General features: G+C 37.5%; 2 protein-coding genes across 6 annotated transcripts; one reads left to right on the top strand and one right to left on the bottom strand.

Annotated features, from left to right (window-relative positions):
- LOC109721889 (homeobox-DDT domain protein RLT2-like) lies at positions 245-11,206 on the top strand (the record flags this gene model as incomplete). The annotated part of the gene is given in 17 exon segments (XM_020249698.1): positions 245-626; positions 2,243-2,319; positions 2,575-3,093; positions 3,170-3,262; positions 3,340-3,504; positions 3,573-3,795; positions 4,075-4,175; positions 4,459-4,545; positions 5,193-5,345; positions 5,450-5,605; positions 6,035-6,244; positions 6,331-7,041; positions 7,132-7,680; positions 7,822-8,457; positions 8,571-8,675; positions 8,786-9,046; positions 9,925-11,206. Coding segments are annotated over 17 exon segments (5,301 nt in total), but the record flags the coding sequence as incomplete, so codon positions are not given.
- On the bottom strand, positions 18,419-24,443 carry LOC109722336 (uncharacterized protein At4g28440-like). Of its 5 annotated transcripts, none has more exons than XR_002219455.1 (4): positions 24,012-24,443; positions 19,208-19,418; positions 18,792-18,870; positions 18,419-18,693 (listed from the first exon to the last, which is right to left on the bottom strand). XR_002219455.1 is itself a non-coding variant. In XM_020250360.1 (3 exons), exons 1-2 carry the CDS (start codon positions 24,301-24,303, stop codon positions 19,228-19,230), a joined length of 483 nt encoding a protein of 160 aa, XP_020105949.1. In that variant the 5' UTR covers positions 24,304-24,443; the 3' UTR covers positions 18,449-18,693; positions 19,208-19,227. The 5 variants fall into 5 exon arrangements, 3 of the variants coding, with proteins under 3 accessions (XP_020105949.1, XP_020105951.1, XP_020105950.1); XR_002219454.1 differs by having other exon boundaries at positions 18,792-18,867; XM_020250360.1 differs by lacking the exon at positions 18,792-18,870 and having other exon boundaries at positions 18,449-18,693.

Below are 24,443 nucleotides of genomic sequence, written 5' to 3'. Positions count from 1 at the left end.
CGAGATTGTTGTTTTTGTTGCGATCGGTTTGGGAATTTTTTTTTTTTTTTTTTTGTTGTTGTTGTTGTTGTTGTTGTTGAATTGATTTGGTTTTTGATGGATCAGTGGAGAGTTACCCGTCGGAGGCGCTGCGGGCGGAGCTCTCGGCGAAGATCGGGCTCTCGGATCGGCAGCTGCAGATGTGGTTCTGCCACCGGCGGCTNCGACGAAGCGGCAGCGGAGGGAGGAATCGCCCGCCGCGGCGGCGGCGCTGGTGATGCCGCCGCCGCCGCCTCCGGTGCTGCCTCCCGCGTCACCCCTCACGGCGAGCGATGCGATGATGGGGTCGACCTCGAACCCCTTTGCAGGAGGGCTCGGTGGGGTCGGGGAGCCGCCCAGGAGGGCCGTCTCAAGGGCTGTTCCGAGAATCAGCGCTGCAGCTGATGTCTCGGCCCCCGGGAGAAGGTATTATGAGGCGCCCATGATGCTTCCCCCGCCGCCTGTCGCTCCATTGCAGCTCTCGATGGCCGAGATGCGGGTGATTGCCTCCGTTGAGGCACAGCTCGGAGAGCCCTTAAGAGAAGATGGACCTGTTCTTGGCGTGGAGTTCGATCCACTCCCTCCCGGTGCTTTTGGGGCTCCTATAGGTAAGATTATGTTTACCTGTAAGAGAATAACTTCCTTGTGCATTACTACCCTTTGCATTGAATCTGTTATTTATTAGAACTAAAAGCACCAATTTTGTTTTCGATGTGCTGATATCTGTGTAATAATCATGTTTCCTTATGATTTGCACTCTTGGTGTTCTTTTCTCTAACTTCAGCGGGCATAAGGTAAACTGTTATTTTGAATGGCATGATGAATGGTAGACAATGCTCATTGAATTATTGGTACTGGTCCTTTCTAATTACCAATTTTCTTGAAAAGTCATGTTTTTGGTAGTAGGGATTATTTATAGTGCATGTTCTGTGTTGCTATGGATCAAATAAAGTCCTAGATTAGGGTGATTTATAGGAAAGGGTGTTGTTTTCCAATATAATCACGTCCTCAAGTTCTTCAGCTCTTAGGTATTCTTTTTCGGTTCTGTAGATGGATTCTAATAATGCGCTTCCTATCACTTGTAGAAGTCCCTTTCGCAGAAAAGCTTTTCCAGGTTGTTGTATTAACTATTATCGCTGTATCCTCTGAGATTGAATGAACTGCTGGCTCTTTTTTTTTTTTTTGTAAACTTACTTGTTTATGGTCCTTGATGGAGTAATACAATGATCGACAGCATGATCATTTTTTGGAATGCATCGCACGTTTGTGCTCAATTGTGTAAAGTTTGTGAATCCCTCTATGAGCCAACTTCTCTTGTGTTCTTAGCTATAATGTGGATCTCCCAAATCTGAGCTTATATGTTTGAATTTTCTAGAGTGTGATTTCATCTATTATAACCTATGGTAAATCACAATGAGATAACAAAGAGTTGAATTGCAACTTTAATTTTTGCCTCCTATATAGACGAGGTCAATCAAGACAAGAAATTTTAATCATTTAGAGATCCAACTGGTGAACTGATCATCCCATCTATACTATAGAAAGATAAAATCACAAGTAAATCTTACTGGCTTGCTTGAGGGGTTTTTTGGCAAGCCATTTTGAAGATGGCAATGACTTTCACTACCCAAGTAGTGACTTCTAGAGTTACTGGTAGGGTGAACACTTGTAATGCTAAGCATTAGTGACTTATAGTGTTGAGTCTTGATACGCAATTTGGATTCACATTCAATTGTGCAAACAAGCATACTAATATCTTAGCTACTAGCCCGCCCACTATGTCAACTCAATGTCAGACCTCTGAACAGTATGTCTTTTCATTTACTTAATAATCAGCTTTTCACCGGCAAGTGGAATGTCAAGTTCTGTCTGAATGGCAAATTATTTTGCAGGTAAGTTTCACTGGTAACAGTTGACAATTATTGATACAACTCAGATCCACAATACTCATAGTTAGATGCATGAAAAGATAAACATCGCACGCTTTCAAAATGCCAAAAAATTACATGATGAATAAAATCCTATGAAATCAAAAGACCATAAATTTCTATGCTAAATTTCTATGCTAAAATATCTCTACAGTTGAAATTTCTTGGGCATAACATTCCTAATACTGACTATTTGTTACTTTTTTTTAATTTATTTTCACGTTTCTTATATCATAGAAACTTCAATTTGTCTTCAAACTTATATTGTAACTGTTTCATTTTGTTTTATTATGCAGTTCCAGCACAACAGAAGCAGCCTGTGCGATCATATGATAGCAAGTTTTTTTTGAGGCATGATCCAAAGACAATAAAGGTATCTTATCACCACAAGAAACAACTATATGTATTAATTATTTATATTTTGGAGTTTCATATCTATGTTTTGTTTCTTTAATGTGTTATTATCTTTCATTGGTCATACCTAGCACCATTAGATTGACTGTAGGACCTACTATTCTTCCTTTATGAGCAAACTTGTGTTCCTTCCCTTTTTTCACCATAGAAGTAATAAGTTCTCCTTCATTTATGAGAATGTTTTTCTTTCTTCTCTTTTCCATTTCTTTTGTAGTCATCAGCTCTCTTGCCTGGTATGGAGCACTCTTTTATGCCAAGTTCATCAAGTGCAAAGAGAAAGGCAGTTGGAGGTTCACATGCAGTCCATCCTCATATGGGTTCAAGGGCTCTTCATGAATACCAGTTTCTTCCTGAGCAGCCAACTGTCCTATCGGAAAGTTATGAAAGGGTTCCTCGGAGTCATTTCTATGACTCTTCAGTGGAAGCTCCGAATGCGAGAGTTCCTTCTCATTCAGGGTCCCAATATGTGCATGGAGCTGAGCAGGTTGCTCCTAGCTATACTTTTCAAGGTCATATGTCAAGTAGTGGCATTTTGACCCAATCTGGCAGGCCAGAAATTTTTTCTTCAGTTTCAACAGACTATGACAGCAGTCAACACGGCAACTCTTTTGGAAATGCCTCTGCTGACACTCAGCTTGGTCTCCATCAAGTTGTTGGATTAGAGAGTCCATTAGTGTCTGATAGGAGGGTTTATCGTGAAGAAGATACTTCTCGAGTTGAGAGGAAGCGTAAAGTATGCCTTTTTCTTTAACTAAATTTTGCAAATTCCTTCTATATTCTTTTATGACATTTACAAGTTCTATCTGTAGCTGAGTGAAGAGGCAAGAATTGCGAAGGAAGTTGAAGCCCATGAGAAACGGATTAGGAAAGAACTTGAGAAACAAGATATGATGAGAAGAAAGGTGCTGCTTTGCTTTTTAAGTGTTGACTTCTATTCATGTGGGTAATGTCCTAATTGATTTAAGTTCTATATCTACAGAGAGAGGAACAAATGCGGAAAGAGATGGAGAGACATGATCGTGAAAGAAGAAAAGAAGAAGAGAGGATGTTGCGTGAAAAGCAGCGAGAGGAGGAGAGGTTCCAACGGGAGCAAAGGCGTGAAATTGAACGTAGGGAGAAGTTCTTGCTCAAGGAATCCCGTAGAGTAAGTTGACAATGTTATCATCCTTTTGGTTTCTCTTTAATGTACTAATTTGTATTAGCCATGTTCAGGTCGAGAAGATGAAGCAGAAAGAAGAATTACGAAGGGAGAGGGAGGCGGCAAGGCAAAAAGCTGCTAGTGAAAGGGCTACCGCTCGCAGAATGGCTCGGGAATATATGGAACTTATTGAAGATGAGCGCTTAGAATTAATGGAGTTGGCTGCACAAAGTAAAGGGTTGCCTTCGATGTTTTCGCTTGATAGTGACAGTTTGCAGCAACTTGATACATTTAGAGGTATAATTGGCATTTTCCTTGTTTATTCCATAAACAGATCATTTTTGTGCAAGTACCAATCACTAATTGGTGCGAAATAATCAACACATATATGCAAGTATATATGCAAGTATATGCAAGTATACTTTATTGAAGGATAAATAATCAGCACATATATGCAAGTATCAATCACTAATTGGTGCGAAATAGTTCTAAATATAGTGTTCAACTTATGTAAGCGTTACTCACTGATATGAAAGGTTTCTGTTCTGTGATCGGTCTTTTGTTTTAATGCTTCAGAAATGTTAAGTGCATTTCCTCCCAAATCAGTACGGTTGAAGCGACCTTTTGCCATCCAGCCTTGGATTGAATCTGAAGAAAGCATTGGGAACCTTCTGATGGTATTTGATATCACTATGTCCTATTTTCTAGTTGATTATCACTTGCTGCCTTTTTTACATATACAATGCACTTTTTGACATCATATGGATGATTTGCATTATCCTTTTAGAAAATTTACTTCAAATTAGAAGCTTGCTTTGTTCTATCATATATTAAAAATTTACATGTCTGGTAAAACTTGTATTAGTATATTTTAGTGTTTGTCAATAGGTCCAATTGACTAATGCATGCAAGATTAATATGCTAACGCATGTACTAATGCTACTGGGTTTGGATTTTCAGGTATGGAAGTTCTTAATTACCTTTGCTGATGTGCTTGGGCTTTGGCCGTTCACCCTTGATGAGTTTGTACAGTCTCTTCATGATTATGTAAATTTCTCTTAAACTTATATTGAACTTGTGATCTCATGCGTTTTATAGTTCTTAGTGCTTTCTGACTACTACTATTTTGAACCAGAAATTGGAGATTGTTGGTATGAGCATGTCAAATGACCAGTTTTCTATTTCTATTAATGGATGTCCTGGTAGAGCTGAATATGACCCAAAAAATAGCCATATCATTTCTCATGTCATTTCTTAGACGAAAACATGCGATCCATACTTTCTTCTATTGGTGTTGACCCTAGCTTGGCTGGAGCCCTTCATGCTTCTTTTACTTTAGTTGTTAGGTTGCTTTATACATTTGTTGACCAGAGTAGTGCTCAAGCTTGCTCATTAGTTGATATATTGTGGTATTTTAGCATTTAAGAGGTGTGGGCTGTTTAAGACTTTGTTTTTAGTTTATGGTTTGAAAGAAATCTTAGGTGTTTCTAAGGCACTGTTGTTGCTGTATCCTTAATGAGGCTCTATCAAAGTATAGTTGCAAGAGGCAACATTTTTATTTATCCACCCACTGATCTCTTTGAATTTTGTCTGGTTCCAAATGCTATAAATTCTAAGGATCCCTTGTTTGGCTATAAGCAGCTTCGGTTACTATAAAAGTTATTTTAGACTGATGTAGAATTATTTTTTAACAGGATTCAAGGCTGTTGGGGGAAGTCCATGTTGCTATGTTGAAATCTATCATTAAAGACATCGAGGATGTTGCAAGGACTCCTGCTGTTGCAATGGGGGTTAATCAGAATAGTGCAGCTAATCCAGGAGGTGGTCATCCACAGATTGTTGAAGGGGTAAGTTGCGCCTTCTGCTGCTTTTTATTCATTTATTTAATACTTTATTATCTTTGCCATGTTCTTTTTCATATGTTTCGTTTCTTTATATTTTCCTTTGATAGGCATATGCTTGGGGCTTTAATATCCGCAGCTGGCAGCGGCACCTGAATTTTCTTACGTGGCCGGAAATATTGCGACAGTTTGCTTTGTCAGCTGGATTTGGGCCTCAGCTAAAGAAAAGAAATGTTGAGAGGGTATATTACCGCGATGACAATGAGGTATTTCTTTTATCAGTATTGTGGGCATTTAAAAGTTAACATTTTTGCTCTTACATTCTAATTCTAGCTAACGGCATTACAATTATACGTAAGCAACTTTACTAATGACTATTTAGTACTTCTGCTGCATGTAATTTCCTTTCACCTTTTTTTTTTTAAATAATTTATCGTGGAGCCAAATTTGAGGCAACCTTAAGACAGACCAAATTTTAGGTTGCTTATCACATCATGATTACATGAAGAGGAATGATGATGACTTCTTAGAGTAGGGACTTGACAGGATATTTCACAATTTTGTTGCCCTTGTGTCAGTACGTCTCACCATTAGATACTGGCCTTGGCAATGGCCGGTCAACATTTTCAGTTATTGTTGGTACTTGGTTGCTTCTTTAATTTGCAAATTCATGGAAAAATTTATGCAAAATTCAGGGTCATGATGGTGAGGATGTGATTTCCACTTTACGAAATGGTTCTGCGGCTGAAAATGCTGTTGCTTTAATGCATGAAAGGGGCTATGCTCGCCGAAGTAGATCTCGGCACCGCTTAACGCCAGGAACAGTTAAGTTTGCTGCTTTTTATGTTCTAACTCTTGAAGGAAGCAGAGGTCTCACAATATTAGAAGTTGCTGAGAAAATTCAGGTATCTCCCTGCACTTATTCAAGCAAAAAGAGGCACATAGCTGTATGATTAATTTGGCTGATTTTTTTTTTTTTATTCCATTTCAGAAATCTGGACTGAGGGACCTTACAACAAGCAAGACACCGGAGGCATCTATTGCAGCGGCATTGTCACGGGATACAAAACTTTTTGAAAGAACTGCTCCCTCAACATATTGCGTGCGTTCTCCATATAGAAAAGATCCTGCTGATGCCGAGGCCATTCTGTCAGCTGCACGCGAAAAGATTAAAGAATTTCAAAACGGGCTTTCTGATTCTGATGAAGGAGAGAAAGATGCAGAGGATGCAGATGATGCTGAGAGGGATGATGATTCCGATTGTGATGATGCAGATGATCCTGATGCCGATGATGCGAATTTTGAAGAAAAAATGGATAAGAACGCAAATGAAACAAAAGATGCTAGATTACCAGCTTCAACTGGTAACAGGAAGATTGAACCACATGATGAGGTTGCACTAACCCCTATCATTGGCTTTGGCAAATCAGAAAAGGGCTCTACAATTCCTCCTTCAGACAACTCGAAGGTGATAAATACTTCAGGTGCTTCACAATCTCTTGAAATTAGTTCTACTTGCCATGAAGTTGGTAGTGGCGATGTGGAGGATACCGAGATCGATGAGAGCAACTATGGTGAGCCGTGGGTTCAAGGTCTAACTGAAGCTGACTATTCTGATCTCAGTGTTGAAGAGCGCCTTAATGCCCTTGTTGCGCTGATAGGCGTGGCCATTGAGGGAAACTCAATACGTGTCGTTCTTGAGGTAGTCTTTTATTTGGTTTTCCTTCATTGTTTAGTTTACTTCTTTTTATTTTATATCTTAAAAAACTGTTTTCTAACTGGAGACTTGCAGGAACGCCTGGAAGCAGCAAATGCTTTGAAGAAGCAAATGTGGGTCGAGGCACAGCTCGATAAAAGACGTTTTAAGGAAGAGTTTGCAGGTAAAGTACAGTATAATTCTTACAATGGTAGCAAGGCTGACGCAACCCAAACAAATTCAGCAGATGATAATCCTACTCCAGTACACAATGCTGATGACAAAGACAATAATGGGAATCCAGAGCATGCTAACAATGATGATTTTGTCGATCAGCAGAGTCAGATTAATGTGAACGATATGTCTATTGAGAGGAATGGATTAGGGCAAGAACTCGTTGTAAATCCAGACATTTTACCCTTTCAGCAGTATGGATATGCTGAAAAATCACGGTCACAGTTAAAATCATACATTGGTCACAAGGCCGAACAGCTTTATGTTTACAGGTCATTACCCTTGGGACAAGATCGTAGGCGTAACCGTTATTGGCAATTTTCTACGTCTGCTTCGCCTAATGATCCTGGTTCAGGAAGAATCTTTTTCGAGTCTAGAGATGGGCACTGGAGGCTTATAGATTCAGAGAAGGTAGCTACTTCTGATGGAAATCTTGATAATATTTGCAAATTCTTTTCATGCCTTACCACACTTTGCTCATAAAGTCGCATGTTTCTAGAAACATCTTGAGATCTTCTAAAACTATTAATATCATTTCTACTATGCATGCAGGTGTTCGATGCTCTGTTAGCCTCCCTTGATACACGTGGGATCCGGGAATCACATTTGCATTCTATGTTGCAAAGAATTGAGCCAACCTTCAAGGAAGCGATTAGGAGGGCAAAGTGGAGCAATTGTGCGAACTCGTCTGGAAGCTTTATAAAAAATGGACTTTCTGAATCAAGTTCTAGTCCAGAGAGCAATAACAGACTTGACAGTCCAAGCAGCACAATTTGTGGTCAAGCTTCTGACAGCATAGACTATTCTGGATCATTCAAAATTGAGCTAGGGCGGAATGATGTTGAAAAGGGAGCTATTCTAAAAAGATATCAAAGCTTCCTAAACTGGATGTGGAAAGAGTGTTACAATCCTTCTATAATATGTGGCATGAAGGATGGAAAGAAGAGATGTTCTGAGTTGCTCCATGCTTGCGATTTCTGCTACCTGACTTTCTTAGCTGAAGAAAGGCATTGCTATTCCTGTCACAAGACATTTAAGCCCTTTCATTGTTCTGATGCTAATTTTTTGCAACACGTGTCACTATGTGAAGAAAAGCGGAAGACGGACCCTAATTGGAGAATTCAAGTGTCTGACTCCTCTATTCCCATAGGAATCAGACTCCTTAAGGCACAGTTGGCAGTGATTGAGGTCTACTAGTACCCAGAAGCTAAATAGGCCATCTTCATTTTTCTCTTTCCTATTTTCACTATAAATTTACTTCTCTTCAGTGGTTGATGGTTTCAGTTTTTGTTCTTTTGCAGGCCTCTATTCCAACAGAAGCACTTCAATCATTTTGGACGGAGGGATATCGAAAATCATGGGGTGTGAAGTTGCATTTGTCGTCATCTGCCGAGGAACTCTTCCAGGTTTCATGCCCTATGCGTATTATGATAGAGAATATAAGGAATCTGAAAACTCTTCAATAGATATAAAAAGACATAAAATACGCGACTAAGGCACTTTCTGTGCTATGCAGATACTTACTCTGTTAGAGAGTGCAATCAAACGGGATTATTTATCTTCAAACTTTGAGACAACAACTGAACTGCTGAGTTCAGCTAATCAAGATATTGCTGTGGACACTGTTACTTTATCTGGATCAGTCCCTGTACTTCCGTGGGTGCCTGACACTGCAGCTGCCGTTGCACTAAGGATGTTGGATCTTGGTTCATCAATTTCTTACACGGGGCATCAAAAATTGGAATCTAATAAAGAAAGAGAAGCGGGAGAATTCATCGTAAGTTTATTCTTTATTTGTTATAATTAATTTGGAAATTCATTTTCAAAATGCTCTGATGAATAGCTTCTGATTCGGTTGGAAGCATTTATTGTTGAAGTTATAGCTCATTATTAAGCTATCTATTGGCATCTAATGTAATTCCTTGTAGAAAAATTGTTTTTTTGCCTTATGATTATTTAGAGAGCAATTTTTTTGGAGGTGTCTACAGATTGTAATATTAGGAATGTCAAGTTGCTTGAGTCAGAAAGCAATTTAGCCTTCAATCCTGATTTATCTTCTATTTACAACCTTAATTTTCGTGAACTTTTTTTCTCGTTTAGGATTTGTCTTCTGTCACTACTCAAAAGCATGTGACCTCTCATTGCAATATCTCCTACTTATAAGTTGTCACTTATTCTAGCCTAATGATTTCATATTCACTTCTGGCCTAATGATTTTTATTTGCTTCTTGCAGCCATGTAGCCTTTTCTAACCAATACACTTTTTACTACAGAAGTACATCTAGTTTATTTAGTATAATACATGGAGCTTTCCTTTGAGCGATGTATCCCATACATTTGTTTACTAAGTTGTTTCCTGTCACTTCTCTCCTTGCTCTTTGCACTATTTATCAAGCACTACATGAGAGCCATGTGCCTTTATCACCTTGGGTATAAACTAGAAACTGACAATTTTGAAGGGGAGCTTTTGTGTTTTCGTTTTATGCGGTTGTCCAGTTATCTGATTTCGACGCTGTTGATGGACTAGCCTTTGTTTTATGGACAGTTCATTTTTATATTTTAATCAGATGCTAAACTTTTTTTTTGATAAAATTTTTGTTCATGTCCTACATCCAATAATTTACCAGGAGATATGACTGTTCTTATATTTTGCAGAAGCTTCCATATAGGTACACAACCGTCAAGAACATTCCGGAGTTTGAACCGATTTTAGAATCTCCCAACCTGTATGATTATCAAATGTCTGGAAAGTGGCTTGACCCTGGCACTGGGCGTAGGGGGCGGGGGCGAGGCACTCGTGGTGGTAGGGGAGGAGGACGCAGTCGCGGCCGTGGTGGGAGGGGGTTGAGAGGGGCCAGCAGCTCTTCTAGGCCTGAGTTGAGGGATGATACTTGTACTGCTTTTGAGAAGGCCGCACGCAAGTACACAAGAAGGGGCCGCACTCGCGGCAGGGGAGGTCGCAGGCGGGGCCGCCGCACCGCCCGACCTCGGCAGAGGTCGGAAAGTAGGGCTGGAACAATCCAAAGGGGGAATTTGTTGGGCAGTTTCAATGATGTTAGCACTATTAAGCAGGATATTGTTGTGGAGTCTCCTAGAAGCTCCGGTGGAGAGGAGTGGGGCTTAGAGGCTAGAAGGCCATTTGCAGATGATGTTGATGTTGATGTTGATGTTGATGTCGACGACGATGATGAGAACAGCGTTTGCTCCCAATCTGAGGAGGAAAATGGCCAAGCTTCGGGTGATGAGTATGATGACCAGGTAGTAGATTATGGTAGAGGTTACGATAGGGCCAAACCGATGGGAATGATGGACGATGAAAGCGAAGAGGAGGACGATGGCGAAGCGGATGAGGGGGATGACGATGGCGAGGATGATGACATTGACCGCGGGAGGAATGATGGTATGGATGTCGATATGGACGAGGATGAGGAGATTGGAGATGATGGGGATGAGGTTGGGGATGGGGAGGAGAACGCCGACGAGGATGAAGCGCCTTCGTCGTATTCTTCCGAATACAGTGATGATTAGTTGGGAGATTTCTAATCTAGCGTATACTCTTCTTTGCCCTCTTCTGCATTGTCAATAGGCTGATATCCAGTTGAGTGTTAATTTATACATCGAAAAGTCGGTTCCGCAATTTTAAATGAAGCAGTTTGTTGGCACCGAAATATGTTAGACCCATCAGAAGAACTCTGGAGACGCCGTGCGTTAATTGCGGACTTTTTGTTGGTAGTCAAACTCTGAAAAGTAGCAGAAATGGTGTTCCAACCAAGTATAGGTGCATAGGATGTAAATTCGTGTCAGCCTTCTGATTCAGGCCTTTTTTATGTATCTTTATCTTTCGAAACTATACAAGGTTATTTACAAAGTTAATCCGTATATTCTAAAGCTTATTTTCTCTCTGTTAATATAATTTCAATATGCCTTGTGCTTAAAACAACTTGTTGGTAAGTTCTGAGAAAACACACCCGAGTCCGTTATGTTGGGCGCAGTTTGCCGCTGCTTCGGGATACCTAACCTACTTGCGCAGGTGAGAAACCCTATACATTGTTTACCTAAAGTTTCTATTTTCGCTGGATATGATGTTTCTTTCTGTTATTAGTGCAACGTCTTCGGGTTGTGTCCGCATTTGACAGTCAGTGTTAGTTTGAAAATGGTTTCTAAATGTCATGTAATTTAACTGTAAATATTTAGAAAATTTGCCGAATGACTTTTGGGTTAAGTATGTTTGCGCTATATTCTATTACATAGGCACAAATAAGAATTAGTCTATGCATGCTAGGTCTCAAAGTGCTTATACATTACGCGTATTGCAGTGAAGTGAGGAAAAGCTCAAATTCTGAAGCTTTCTTGCCATGTTTCATTTCTGCAGCAGCAGGTCGCGCGGCGCCGACAGTGGCCACTCCGTGGACCGGCGGCGGCATAAACCAACCAATTAATGGAACTTTTCGTAAAGGTAAAACTGCATAAAACATATCTCGGTTGAACTATCTCCTTTTGAAAACCTGCTATGGCATCTGAGTGAGATAACATGCTGCAGCAGAACTTGTAAATAATCGTGGTCTCTAACCTTGTTTTTATTTTCTTTTTTCCACGAATCACAGGGAATATGCTAGCCTTGAAACTTATCAAATATCTACTATTGTGTTGGGTCAGCTGCTCGTGGTAAATGCGCCATGAGTTACAGTAAACTCAAATGTATTGAGTGGTGCAGTTCTTTTGCTGATCGACCCAGTACTGCTTCGATCCTTTGCTTCTGCTTTGCGGCGACCCTTGTAGGTAACTTTAATGTCGAATTTAATGCTCAAAAATTCTATCTCTTTGACGAATCTTTAGGTGTAGGGATGCTTCCCCTTCGGCATGGTTTTTTTTTTCATGAATCAATGAGTTCAGTTTAGTTGAAGAGCCCACTTATAAACTATGCTATGAAGAGACCGTCCTATCCATGCATCTTTCGCCAATAAATTTTTTCTCGTCGGAGTCCTTCTGAAATAGTTTGTCAAACGTCTTTCACCGGAGCCGTTCAGTGCTTGGATTATGATGTATCATTTGTGATGCAAGAAGTACTATTCTGTTGACTTTCTCAACGGTAAAAATAAAAGTACAAAAATTATATTAACTATACATAAAATTTACGTGAACTGTATAAATCATATTGAATCCACTATCCAATCATGTAAACTTTTAATTTTAGTATCTATTCTTATAATTTATTAGATTTAAGTCATTCGAGGGCTCTTCCGGTATAAAATTTAATTTACTTGTTTATTTTAATAAATTTATAGTTTTGTAAGTTATATAAAATAAGCTAATTAAATTTATAAAGATAGATGAGAGATTCAAATTTTGAAGTTAGAGTCATTAATTAGTTCAAATTAAATAAAGTAAAATGTTAATGGCAAAATTAAAACCGATTGTTCTAATGTAAGTGGCAAAGAAAATGATGATTGAGGTCTCAAGTTTAAAGTTTATTACTTCAATTTTTTTCTTGATAAATTTATTAAAAAAAAAAAGGAATGGAGCGCTATCATTCTCCCAAAAAAAAAAAAAAATGAAATTAAAATTTTAAAACGTTAGATAGCTAATTCAAAATTAGTGATTGTTAAGTAATATGGTTTTTTTACCTTCAATTTAAGTTCTTACTCTAGACAATATATCCATGTCTGTGTCTACACTGCATTGCATGCAATCCAAGTAGAGAAATTCTACATGTCCATCTTAAAAAACATGTGTACATATCTTAAATCCCTCAATTAAAGAGTTTGAATAACTCTCTTAAATTTTTTAATATTTTTAAAAAAAGTTGTATGACAAGTGTGAAATGTTAATTCTTGGATAAAGAAGTGTAAGAATTTCATCCACTTTTTATGTGTACAGAAAAGGTTATTTTAAAATTTTATATATACGCCCTATATAGGAATGTAAATCTTACACCATTGTATCCAATGATTTCAAAAAAGAAAATTCTATTTTAGTTAAAATAAGAAAACTGGTCGAACAAAGTGAGTAAATCTAGACGGTAGAAAGTATTTTTTTTAATAAGTAGACTAACAAAATAGTATAATTGTAAAAATAATCATTCGAAAAAATTATTCACAAAATTAGGTCTAAATCATGTCATGTCAGTAAGAAATAAAACAAAAGGGGTGAACAAATTACTGCCCAGCAAATCGTTCACTGCTGTTAGAATGTGATAAAAACTATATGCATCTGCTAAAAATCAGACTTAGTAAATTTATACTTTACGTGAATACGATGAACCATTTACTATTTCTATAATATAATAAATAATTCACCGGTCAAACGGTTTATCGCTTTCCACCGATTTAGCACAAGTGGGTCTTATTTCGTAAACAAAAGTTTGGAAGGCCTATATTTATTATTAAAAAAAATTATGCCAAAAATCTTTTAATAGAAAACCTAAAATATAAGGCGCACACAAATATCATAGATGCACAATGCGTTTGTAATTTTTTAGCCATCAGAATTAGACCTGGCAAACGGATGGGTTGGATAACCCGCGGGCGGATCATTATACCCGTGGGTTATTTGGGCATGGGTAAAATTTACCCGTAAATTTTTTGGTAGCCAACATCTTTACCCATACCCGCCCGCGGGTGGGCAGGTGGGTATGCGGGTTACCCGTAATTTTTTTTTTCTTTTTTGTTCTTATATTTTTTAAGTACAAAACATATATATATATATATATATATNAATAAGGGGATTAAAAAAGGCAAAAGAAAAAAAAAACACGAGTGAGAGAGAAAGGTGAAGAACATGTTATGTGGTAGGAGAGTGTACGTCATAGTTTTTTATTCTTTTACATGGTATATTAATTTGTACCGAATTGTTTTCTTTTTCCTTTATCCCAAACAATTGAAAAACATTTTATTCTCTGGGCACCATGGTGCAGAATAATATGAACGACCTGTCGTACCAAAACTCGTGCGACCAGTGAATAAGCAGGACCACCTTACCAAGCTAATTAGGCAATTGTATGCAGAAGCTTTTTTTTTTTTTTTTTCCTTCTCCTTTTTAACCGTAAGGGTGCGTTTGATTCGCATTATCTTTTTAAGATTTCTAGTAATCTAACAGGAATAACAAAATATGACGGTGTTTTGCTAAGTGCACTAAGTAATCTAGTTAGTAATATTAGATTTACTTGGGAATGAGATTCATCCCAAATTACTAATCTCATTCTCTTGAGAGAGTGTGGTATCTTCATATTAATGGATTGGGATAATCATAATATATCTAATCTTTTTCTTTCTTCCTATCCGCCGGATAGTTACTATTATTTTTTTTTACACTCTAACCTCATATCTCTCTTTAAACTTATCTTTTTTTTTTCTAAACTTCAACTCTTTTTCTCTTTCTAAATTAAGCTATTTCTCCCTATCTTTTTCTAAAATCTCAACCCTCTCATTCTCTCTAACCTCGACTCTATTTCTTTTTCTATTTCTTTAATTATGCTCTCTCTTTCTAACCTATATTCTCTCTCTCTTTTTTCTAAAAAGATGTTGAAATTTTTTTTATAGTATTATTTAAAATTAATTAAATTAATTAATTAATTGATTGTATATTTTTCGTAATCTTAAATAACATGACTAAATAATATGACACATTCTTAGTAATAGGATGAATAGGAATAAGATTTTCGGATATCTTTTTACTTCTAGTAATCTTTCATAGTGCGAACCAAATATACCCCAAGAGTCATATATACATCGTTAATAATACTGCATAGATCCAGAGGTGATCGGGATGGTTACAGAGTTACAAGCACAAATGCTTAGAACATAGGTGCTCAACTCATGGGCATGTAGCATTGCCCAAGGTTAATAGCTGAAACTTTTTCAACACCAAACTAATCTCCGCATGTCACGCTGCATTTATCAAAATAATAATAATAATAATAATAATAGATTAAACTTAGAGCAGGTTTTTGTCAGAGGGAGGGAACAACATAGCACCATTTGTCAACATAGGTAAAGAATATCTCCTTTTTAATGCATCTTTTTTTGCTTATTTAAATAATTTATAGTATTTGATTGATGACGAGTAAGTACAAATGTCAAAGAAAGAGGCACTTTATCCACTCAATTAATTTATTTTTTCTAAATAAGATAAATTATTTATTTGGTAAACTACGCTATTCTTAATAAGTCACGATTGTAATATTTTTATAAAAAAAAAAAAAAGATATTAAGGCCCCGCTTGGTACCATATTTTTTTTTTAATTTTTACAATAGAATTTTGTGTATAAAAAATTATTGAAGTGGACGGTGAGTGAATTACTTGTACTTTTCTTCATTCAAAATATTAATTTGGCAATAATAACCAAAAAACAACTAAGAGCTTTTTCTTTATTTTCAAAATTTTTTAAATTGGTCGTGAGCCATCATCATCGACTGCATTATAACTTAACCATAAAAACAAAAAAAAAAAAAACCTTCAACACATCAAATTATATAAATTAATTATTTAAAAAAAATAAAAAAATAACAATAATAACCAACTAATTTTTTAACTTACAATAATGGATAACATTCTTATATTAAGGTATAATCTCTTACTACATTTATTATTTCGGCAAGTCCGTTCTGAATGGGATGCTAAGTCGGAATAAAATATATGAAAAATATATAATCTGTTCCGAATTCGTCCTGATCTGTTAAAGAAATGGAGCATGAGGCGAAAGACCACTTTCTACCGTTGATCCATCTGGGCCTACCGAAAATCTACTCTCATTCCGATCCGTCTTAAATAGAGCAGTAAATGAGGGTCAAAAATAAAATAAAAAATTAACTCGTTGCGAATCTGCTCCGATCCGATAAAAAATAAAGCAGTAAGTGGGGAACCCTCCCGCCCCGCATCCGTCCCGTTTGCATCGCCGCAATCGCCGCATCATCACCCAACACCCACCCTTCTGTTTTTCCCATGACACCAAAATTAAACACTCTCTTAGTTAAAAAAAACTATACAAAACTCTCTCCCTCATATAATCCACTTAAGATCATCGTCCATAAATAGGCAAAATTGCCCTTTTGGTCCCCAAACTTTCGAGTCATGTGACATTGTGATTCTCAAACTTTAATTTGCTATAATTTTTAACTCATATTTTTGAAGTCGCGGCAATTAAGTCTAACTATCTAATTTAGTTGATTAAATAATAATATAAAACTTATGTGGCAGTGTTAGATGCAACATTATTATAATATGGATGAAACATAGGCAATCTAATAGGGATGTCGATGGGTAGGAATATCCGAAATTTTATCCGAACTCGAATTTGAATTGAATAGATTTATTCGATGCTAAACGGATATGGTTTCATATACGGATATAAAAACGAAAACCTGATGGAATCGAGTTCAGATATGATTTTGTTTGTAACCGACCTGAGCCGAAACTTAACACGAACCTGAGTAAATTTATATTACATAATATAAATGAATGTTTGATGTTATACTTGAATTTAGATTTTAAAATTTTACATTTTAATATAATATGCTTTGAAATAGGATAAAGAGAAATGATTGTTCTAGTTCTAAGTTTTTTATCGGGTTCAGTTTTGAACATAAATCTTCGACATCAATCTGAGTTGGGGTTCAGATTTCGAATTCGGTTGTCGGGGTCAGATTCAAGTTTTTGAAAAATCCACCTAGAACCAGAGCCCTTGACATCGAATAGTATCTAGTCAAACTGAATTGGACTGTACGACTTAATTACAATAATTCAAAAAATTTTAGGCCAAAAATTATAAATTAAAATTTGAGGATCTAAACATCATAAAACTCAAAAGTTGGAGGACCAAAAGTGCATTTTACCCTACATATAAATAGGGTTAGTGTGTATGGGGGAGTGCTCACCATAGCATGCACATTTCTCTTATTATGGCTACTTCCTCTTTGCACCAACCCCCTCTCCTCTTCATCCTCCTCCTCCTCCTCCTCCTCTCCCTCTCCCTCTCCCACCAAACCCATGCAAGAGATTTAACACCCACCGCGATGACGCGGCAAACCCAACGTCCGAGCAATACAGGGTCCTCGTTGCCGTCGACCGCCGCCGCTAACCGCTATAACTACCCCGAGTTTACTCCCTCCACTTTTGCCACAGAGGAGTACAACAGGGAGAGGAGGAGCAAGTACGACGGCGACGGCGCAAGCGACGGCGCGAGGTACCACTACCACTATTATGGTGTCAATAATGGGGAGAGGTATGTTGGTGGTGGTAATGGAGGTGGTAATGATAATTACAATAATAATAATAATGATGATGATGATGAAGGGTATGGGACTACAAACGCCATGGATGAGTGTGTGAAGAAGAGCCTAGTGAGTCAAGAGGAGAATGAGTTTGCTCCTTGAAATCTTTCTCTCTCTCTCCAACTTTCTATCTATCTATGAAGAGAGAGAGAGAGAGAGAGAGAGAGAGAGAGAGAGTGTTCTGTTGTGTTGTTGTTAGGAGAACGAGGTCCCAGTACGCGTTTCCACTTTACTTTCGATTATGGAGCTTTCGAGTCGACGATCCGCTCCGTTTATTTGAAGTATCTTGAAAATAAATTTTACAGTTTGTCAGTATTATTTATCTAATGAGAAAACGAATTTAAAATCAATAATTTTAACAATAGTTGTATTTTTTCGTTTGTATGTTTAGTGGTATAGAAATATTCAGATCAATAAAATTTTTATAAAAAAATTTTATATATAACAGAATTAATATCTCTTATCTAAAATTTTAATGTTACAACGTCACTCCCGAGATTTTTATTTTCAACAGCAAATTTTGAGTCACTCCCGAGATTTTTATTTTCAACAGCAAATTTTGAGTCATTCCAATCTGTAGGTAAATAATATCAAAAATTTATAAAATTTATTTCGACGTACTTCAAATACGGAGGTCTCTCTATGAACTAACCAAAAGACGGATTATCAACTCAAAATGTGTTGCGCTCTTATGCGTCATGTCGCAGTTTTTTCAGGGCTCAGGTGCATTTCACCGCTAAACAAAGAGACGACGAGATCTTTTGCGCAAACAATCCTCCCTATAGTTATTTCAACTCAAGAAGCCTCAGGCTCAAACCCAATGTTTCAGCCGATTTAAAGAAAATCTAATTTCCGACCTCAAAGAGGGGTTACCAAGATTGTTAGAAGAATAAGCTGCTGCACGAGTATGCTGTTTTACTAATCAATTGATATGCACTAGAAATTTGAGTAAGCAATTGCCTAAACATAGTAAATAAAAAGCTTAAACTGGAAACAGTCGTAAAATCCGAATGTACATCCCAAGAGAAACTGTCACCTCACACGCACCGCACCGCACCGCACCGGACGCTCCATACATCATATCTTATACTTTACAACACCGACTACGATACATCATTTCTCACACGGTTCGACGACGAGGCATCTCTCTAAATCACTGGACAGAAATATAGAAAACAAAATTTGTTTAACAAAATGAGAAATATATTGCTCATTGCAATATGAAAATATAGGTGCATAACTAAAAAGACGAACAAAAGAAGGATCAAGAGGCTCTTATTGTTTCTTCGTGTTTCGTCATATCTTTAAGTTGAAATTTTTGGAATAGGAACTGCTGCAGCAGATAATGAAGATAGTCAGATTGTATAGAAACCGCGGCTTTTCTTGCCACTTTTAAGATCAACACATTAATGCCCATCAAATTAAATAAACATGCGCTCAACAACTTAATAGTTACTATAGAAACTAACACATGCTCGGCATTTATGCTAATTCCTGAGGGGTAACTCTTCACAAAATAAGACCACCACTTAGCTTCAGCGAAAAAACACTTTCCAACAACTTCATACTGTTTCTGTAAGAACCTTTCAAGTTCAGATAAAATATAAACCAAGGTTTTTACAAGAATAGAAACCATCCCCCAAAAAAGGCCGCAGGACACCAAAAGTTACCTTAGAAAAGGTTAGTTTGTTCATTCTTCCACGACATTCACAAGCTCGTACTCAACAAGTGAGATGTTGTTGTCCTCTTTGACGACGAAGGTGGCGGGATCGGTGACCTCGATGCGGCCCCACTTGTCGACGGCCAGTCTCATGGAACCCTTGAACATATCGATCTTCGCGTTACGGAGGATGACAGTAGCTTCCGGTTTCATCAAATCGACTGCACCACCCAAAAAAAAAAAAAGAAGAAGAAATCATTATTAAGAAAACATATTGCCTATGCAAAAGTATGGTTTGGTTGGGAAAAAAGGCAAATTGATAAAATTTAAGGCCGAAAGTAACAAATATATAAAACAGTTGATCCTAGCATATTAAAGGCCTGTTTCGATGGAAACAACAAGTTATATAGGGATAAACTTTTGTTGGTTACAGATTTTTATTGTGATTATAACATAAAAGACTAAAGTTTCTGACAACGCAGGTCATCATAATTAGGAGTTTTCTTTATAGTTCAATTGACTTGCGAGGTGATTTATGATATCCAAAGAATAGCGGATTACTTCATCCTCTCTTCTAGAAACCTTGCGTCTCTCAACTACCAACTAACAAATGGTCCAGGAGTAAACAAGAGATATCCTTGGTTTTAAATACCTTATTATATCACCCAAACAGGCCTGTAGTTTCAAACAGAAAAATCGCAGAGAACTACCACAAATTTGGGAACCAAGAAAAAGAACCATTTAATAAGTTTTTTAGCATGTTATGACCGAATATCTGCGACAACTATGACACAGCTTCGACTTTAGTCCCTTCCTGTGAAAGTGGGCATTGAACTGACGATACTATGCGACAGCAATTATCAACCTGCTTCTTATTGCCAAGGTTAATCATACAAGGTATTTAAACCAATCAGATGATACAGCTAGGCAACTATTCGGTGAATCATAACGTACGTAAACCAAGCAGATTATGCCAATAGTCAAAGTGTCAAATTATGGGGGATTTCACCAATTGATTGGTTAGCCATGAGATTAGGAACTTCAACACAGGTGAATTCCAGTGGACCTACATTTTCATGGACTGTTTGGTATATCATTGTAAAATCAAATATTCAAAGCAGCAAAGAGCACAGTCTTGACAGCGTTATATAGTGGGCGAGCTATTCTCCAGGATTTGCTTCCTTCAGGTAGACCCTAAAGGTTCAGCATGAAACTTTCTTCCATTACTTTGTTTACCCAAAAGGAAAAAAAGGAAGAGATACCAGCAATGAGAGAACAGAAAGGTTCCAAAGGTCCACAGCATATGAACCATCCAGTAGCCAACAAGAAAAGGAGAGAAACTTGCCACAAATTAACATGCAGCAGGGTTTCATTGCATGGGTTGGTAGGTGTGGTTGGGAAGGGCTACTGGAAGAGATGAATATGCAAGTGTTTCTTGGATAAAGTTTCAAACAAGAGCATGGGTTGGCAGAACATGTACCGATCACCTAGTCTGACGAATGAGAACCACCTAAAAATCCTTAAACAACAAAGTAGCATTCAATTGAACAATCATATCTTTAAATGGTACAAAATAGACTTTATTCTTCACTAAAGAAGAAGCTATTGAGTACATCATCAACAGATTTCTATTAAAAAATCAAGACAACAAGCACCTCCAAGAATATAAAAGAGAAATATCAATCTTCCATATAGCCAGTACTAATACCAAACATTTTCCATATTGTTGTGCTTCAGATGTAGACAAAGCAACAAACAAATAAATCAGTTGCACACATTCAAACTAAAGGTTTTTTTGCCATTATATGTCAATACTGGGGGGAAAAAACATTTTTATGCCTTGGCTGAACGATACAATTTACTTATTTCTAAGCATTTATAATTTCCTTCGGTATTAAAATCCTAGGTCCCTAAGTGCAGAAAGAGGATCAGATCTCAATAGAACAGGTTATACCTAATGCTTCATTAGCAGAAAATTATAGCATAGCAATTTGCTCACATTTAATTTAAAATATAACAAATTATTTTAAGCTAGAAAATTCAGTTCAGTTTCAATACTTCGGCAAAAAAGGGAAGAAGATGAGATTAGCCAGAGAAAGCAAACAACAAGGAGGAAGTGCAGAAAGAGAATCAAATCTAAATAGTGTAGATTATACATTAATGGTCCATTAGCAGAAAAATGATGGGAATAGCAATTCAATCACCTTTAAAATATAATATAACTAATTATTTTAATGCAGAAATTTAAGTTTAAACACTTCAGAAAAAGGGAAGAAGATAAAATTAACCAGAGAAAGCAGAAAACGAGGATGTGGAAAAATGCGTCAAAGCCTCAGAAACAACTATATTTATTAGTCATTAAGTTTCGTTGTGATAGTTCTGATTCGACCTTTTTCCATTAACCCTAAAGGAGTCATTCAGAAGTGAATGTCCCTAGAAGAATCCTGAAAGTTGTTTGCAAGTTATCATGCAAGAGTTCATTCTTAACTGAGACTTCCCTTTGAGTAATAGCCAACTGCTTGCTTTTCTAATATTTATTGTATACCTGGACAAAGTTATGGAAATTAAATCTCTTATCTGTAAGAATATTCACAAAAATCATCACCCAGATATCCACTTCAACTGATCGCAACAAATAAGTTAATAGAAATGGACCTAAATTTAAAATAAAGTGGAGCAGAAATGAATTTAATATCACATTAGTGCGCCTGTATTACAGAAATATCACTTGCAAGATTCCCTTGTCCAAGTCCACTATTACTTGACAATGCTTCACAATCTGATGATGGATACCCCAGGTTGGATTATGTACATATTGTTCAATGATAAACTTGGCTTCAATAGAAAATAAGGTTGAATATTGACAGTAGAATGATTACAAACAGCTTAAAAGTGAGCAATTTGGAATGGATCCTCAAACATACGTTGCGCTTTCCAGTCTCAGCTGATCAAGTTTTTGTATTGCTAGTAAGTTCTCTCAACCTGGCTGACAGTAGTGGAATAACCTTACTCAATGAATTAGACAAGGTCATTATTGATTACAGGCAACATCTAGCCAACAGAATCATCATTCTGGTATCCAGATTTTCCCCCAAATTTCCAGTCTGGTTTTTATTTTTTGTAGAATATAATATCATTTTCCATTTTCACTTGTCTGTTACACGAAAGTAAAAAGACAAAAGGGAACATAGACGAATAGAAGGTTTTACTACCCATAGATAGACTAGGCTAGATTACCCCATATGCTCCAGAGAACAATAAAAGGAACAGGATTCCATAGTAATTTGACAGATTTTGAAAAAAGTAAGAGGAAACTCCACAAAGCATGATTTATTGAGCTATCAACAAATTCAAGCCAAAATAAAGATTTAAATTGGGAGAAGGATAAAATAAGAGAAAAAAAAGAGAACGAGTGACAAATAAAGATACAGAGAAGATAGAAGGACATAATATAGAAGGTGCGCAAATCAGGGTACAAAACAGAGAAGTTAGAAAAAGCCCCACAGCCTAGAGAACAAGGTAAATTTGTCATTACAGAATTCATAATTCATTGCATTTAATGAGATAAATACAACAACATTTAATGAGATAAATACAACAATGTCCTTTATGGGCCTCTTAAAGAGTTATATTCACAATTAAGACTGCTTGTGGTATTTGACCAGATCTTCTAGTAGGTGGTTTAGCTCTCAATAAGCACATAAAAACACCAACAGCTCAAAATACACTAATTTTCCCAGAAAAAAAATAGCTAAAACACTTAACAACAGCATGATGATTATTCTAGAAATACTTTATTCTACAGTATAGGACCTATAGGTAAACATGTCAAACCTAACTTTTGGAGGGGGGAAAAACAAAATGGTAAAACATCCTCTAAACCCATCGAGTAGTTTCAAAAAGAAGGAAAATCACTTGCGTTACATGCATTCTGCAGAACAAAGGATAATTATCCAGTTGCAGGATTTCACAAGAACTATTCAGCCAAAAAAGTCATCAGCTCCATGAAAAAGCTGAAATGGCCTACTATACTGTTGCATTAAGAAGAATCATCTTTTATCTATGAACTCGACTTTCGTTCCAAACATGTAAATAGTGTCATGTAATAAAAGCCACGCGGCGTTTATCTCCAAATCAGAAAATATGATGTGGTCGGAAGCTTGTGACTAGGCGTGGCAAGAAGCAGAGAACCCTCGATTTGGGAACTACTACTCCCTACAGAGCACGGAGAAGCAAGGCCAAAGGCGCCTCAAGTAAAATATCTTCTTTATTTTGTTTAAGCGACATACAGATAAGAAAAGAGAAAAATACCGAATCAATACAAGTTCAAACCTTTTTATATTTTTATTTGTTCACCAAAAAAGCTTCCCTGAAACCGAACACAAAGGAGGAAGTGAAAGAAACAAAATCATCCTAAGAAAAGTCTCCAAAAGTAGATTCAATTGGGCAGAGCGACATTTTTAAAAAGTCTCACAGCACATTCTAATGACCTTACCAATATCACATCTTTAGGATCTAAAATGCTATTCCGAATCATCTAGACTCAAAATACACATTGCAATCGAATAGATTCAAACAGCACCGAACAAAGATCTCGGTTGAAGCGGTATTCAGAGATTCAAACCCAATCCGGGTTCAATAGTCGAAAGCAAACAAAATCAAATAACCGATTAGGGCTAAAATCGATAGTCGCCACTTCGATCAATAAAATGTCATCTATTCCACGACGAACATGGATCATCAATTAGGGTTTCACGAGAAACAACAAAGTAATCGAGAGAGGAGAGGAGGAGGAGATATTGGAGAAATCGAACCCTGATCGTTGCGTGCGGTGAAGATGATGGTGCCGGTCTCGTCGCCGACGAGGCACTCGGCGATCTTGGTGGGGCGGATCTGCCCCGCGGCGGCGACGGAGGGGCGCCCCTTTTGGAGCACGGTCTTGGAGCTGAGTACCTTCACCGTGAGCGTGTGCCCTCCGGTCCCCGGCTTCAGCTGATCCACCTTCGTGAACACTGGCTTCCTCTTCGGCGCCGCCGCCGCCGCCGCCGCCGCCGCCGCCGTTGCTCCGCCGCCGCCGCCGATGCTCTGCTGCTGAGGCGTCGCCATTATCGCGCCGAAACGGTAACCCTAGAACTCGAAGGAGGAGGAGGAAGAAGACGAAGAAGAAGAAGAAGAAGTATGGGGCGAAACCCTAACCCTAGAGTGTGGAAACGGAAAGGAAGAGGGTGGGGGAAAAAAGGAGGCGC

The sequence above is a fragment of the Ananas comosus genome, linkage group 16 (genome assembly GCF_001540865.1).
Source record: "Ananas comosus cultivar F153 linkage group 16, ASM154086v1, whole genome shotgun sequence".
NCBI classification, from domain to species: Eukaryota; Viridiplantae; Streptophyta; class Magnoliopsida; order Poales; family Bromeliaceae; genus Ananas; species Ananas comosus.
The sequence above is the reverse complement of the archived record's forward strand: the minus strand, read 5'-3'. Positions and strand labels throughout refer to the sequence as shown.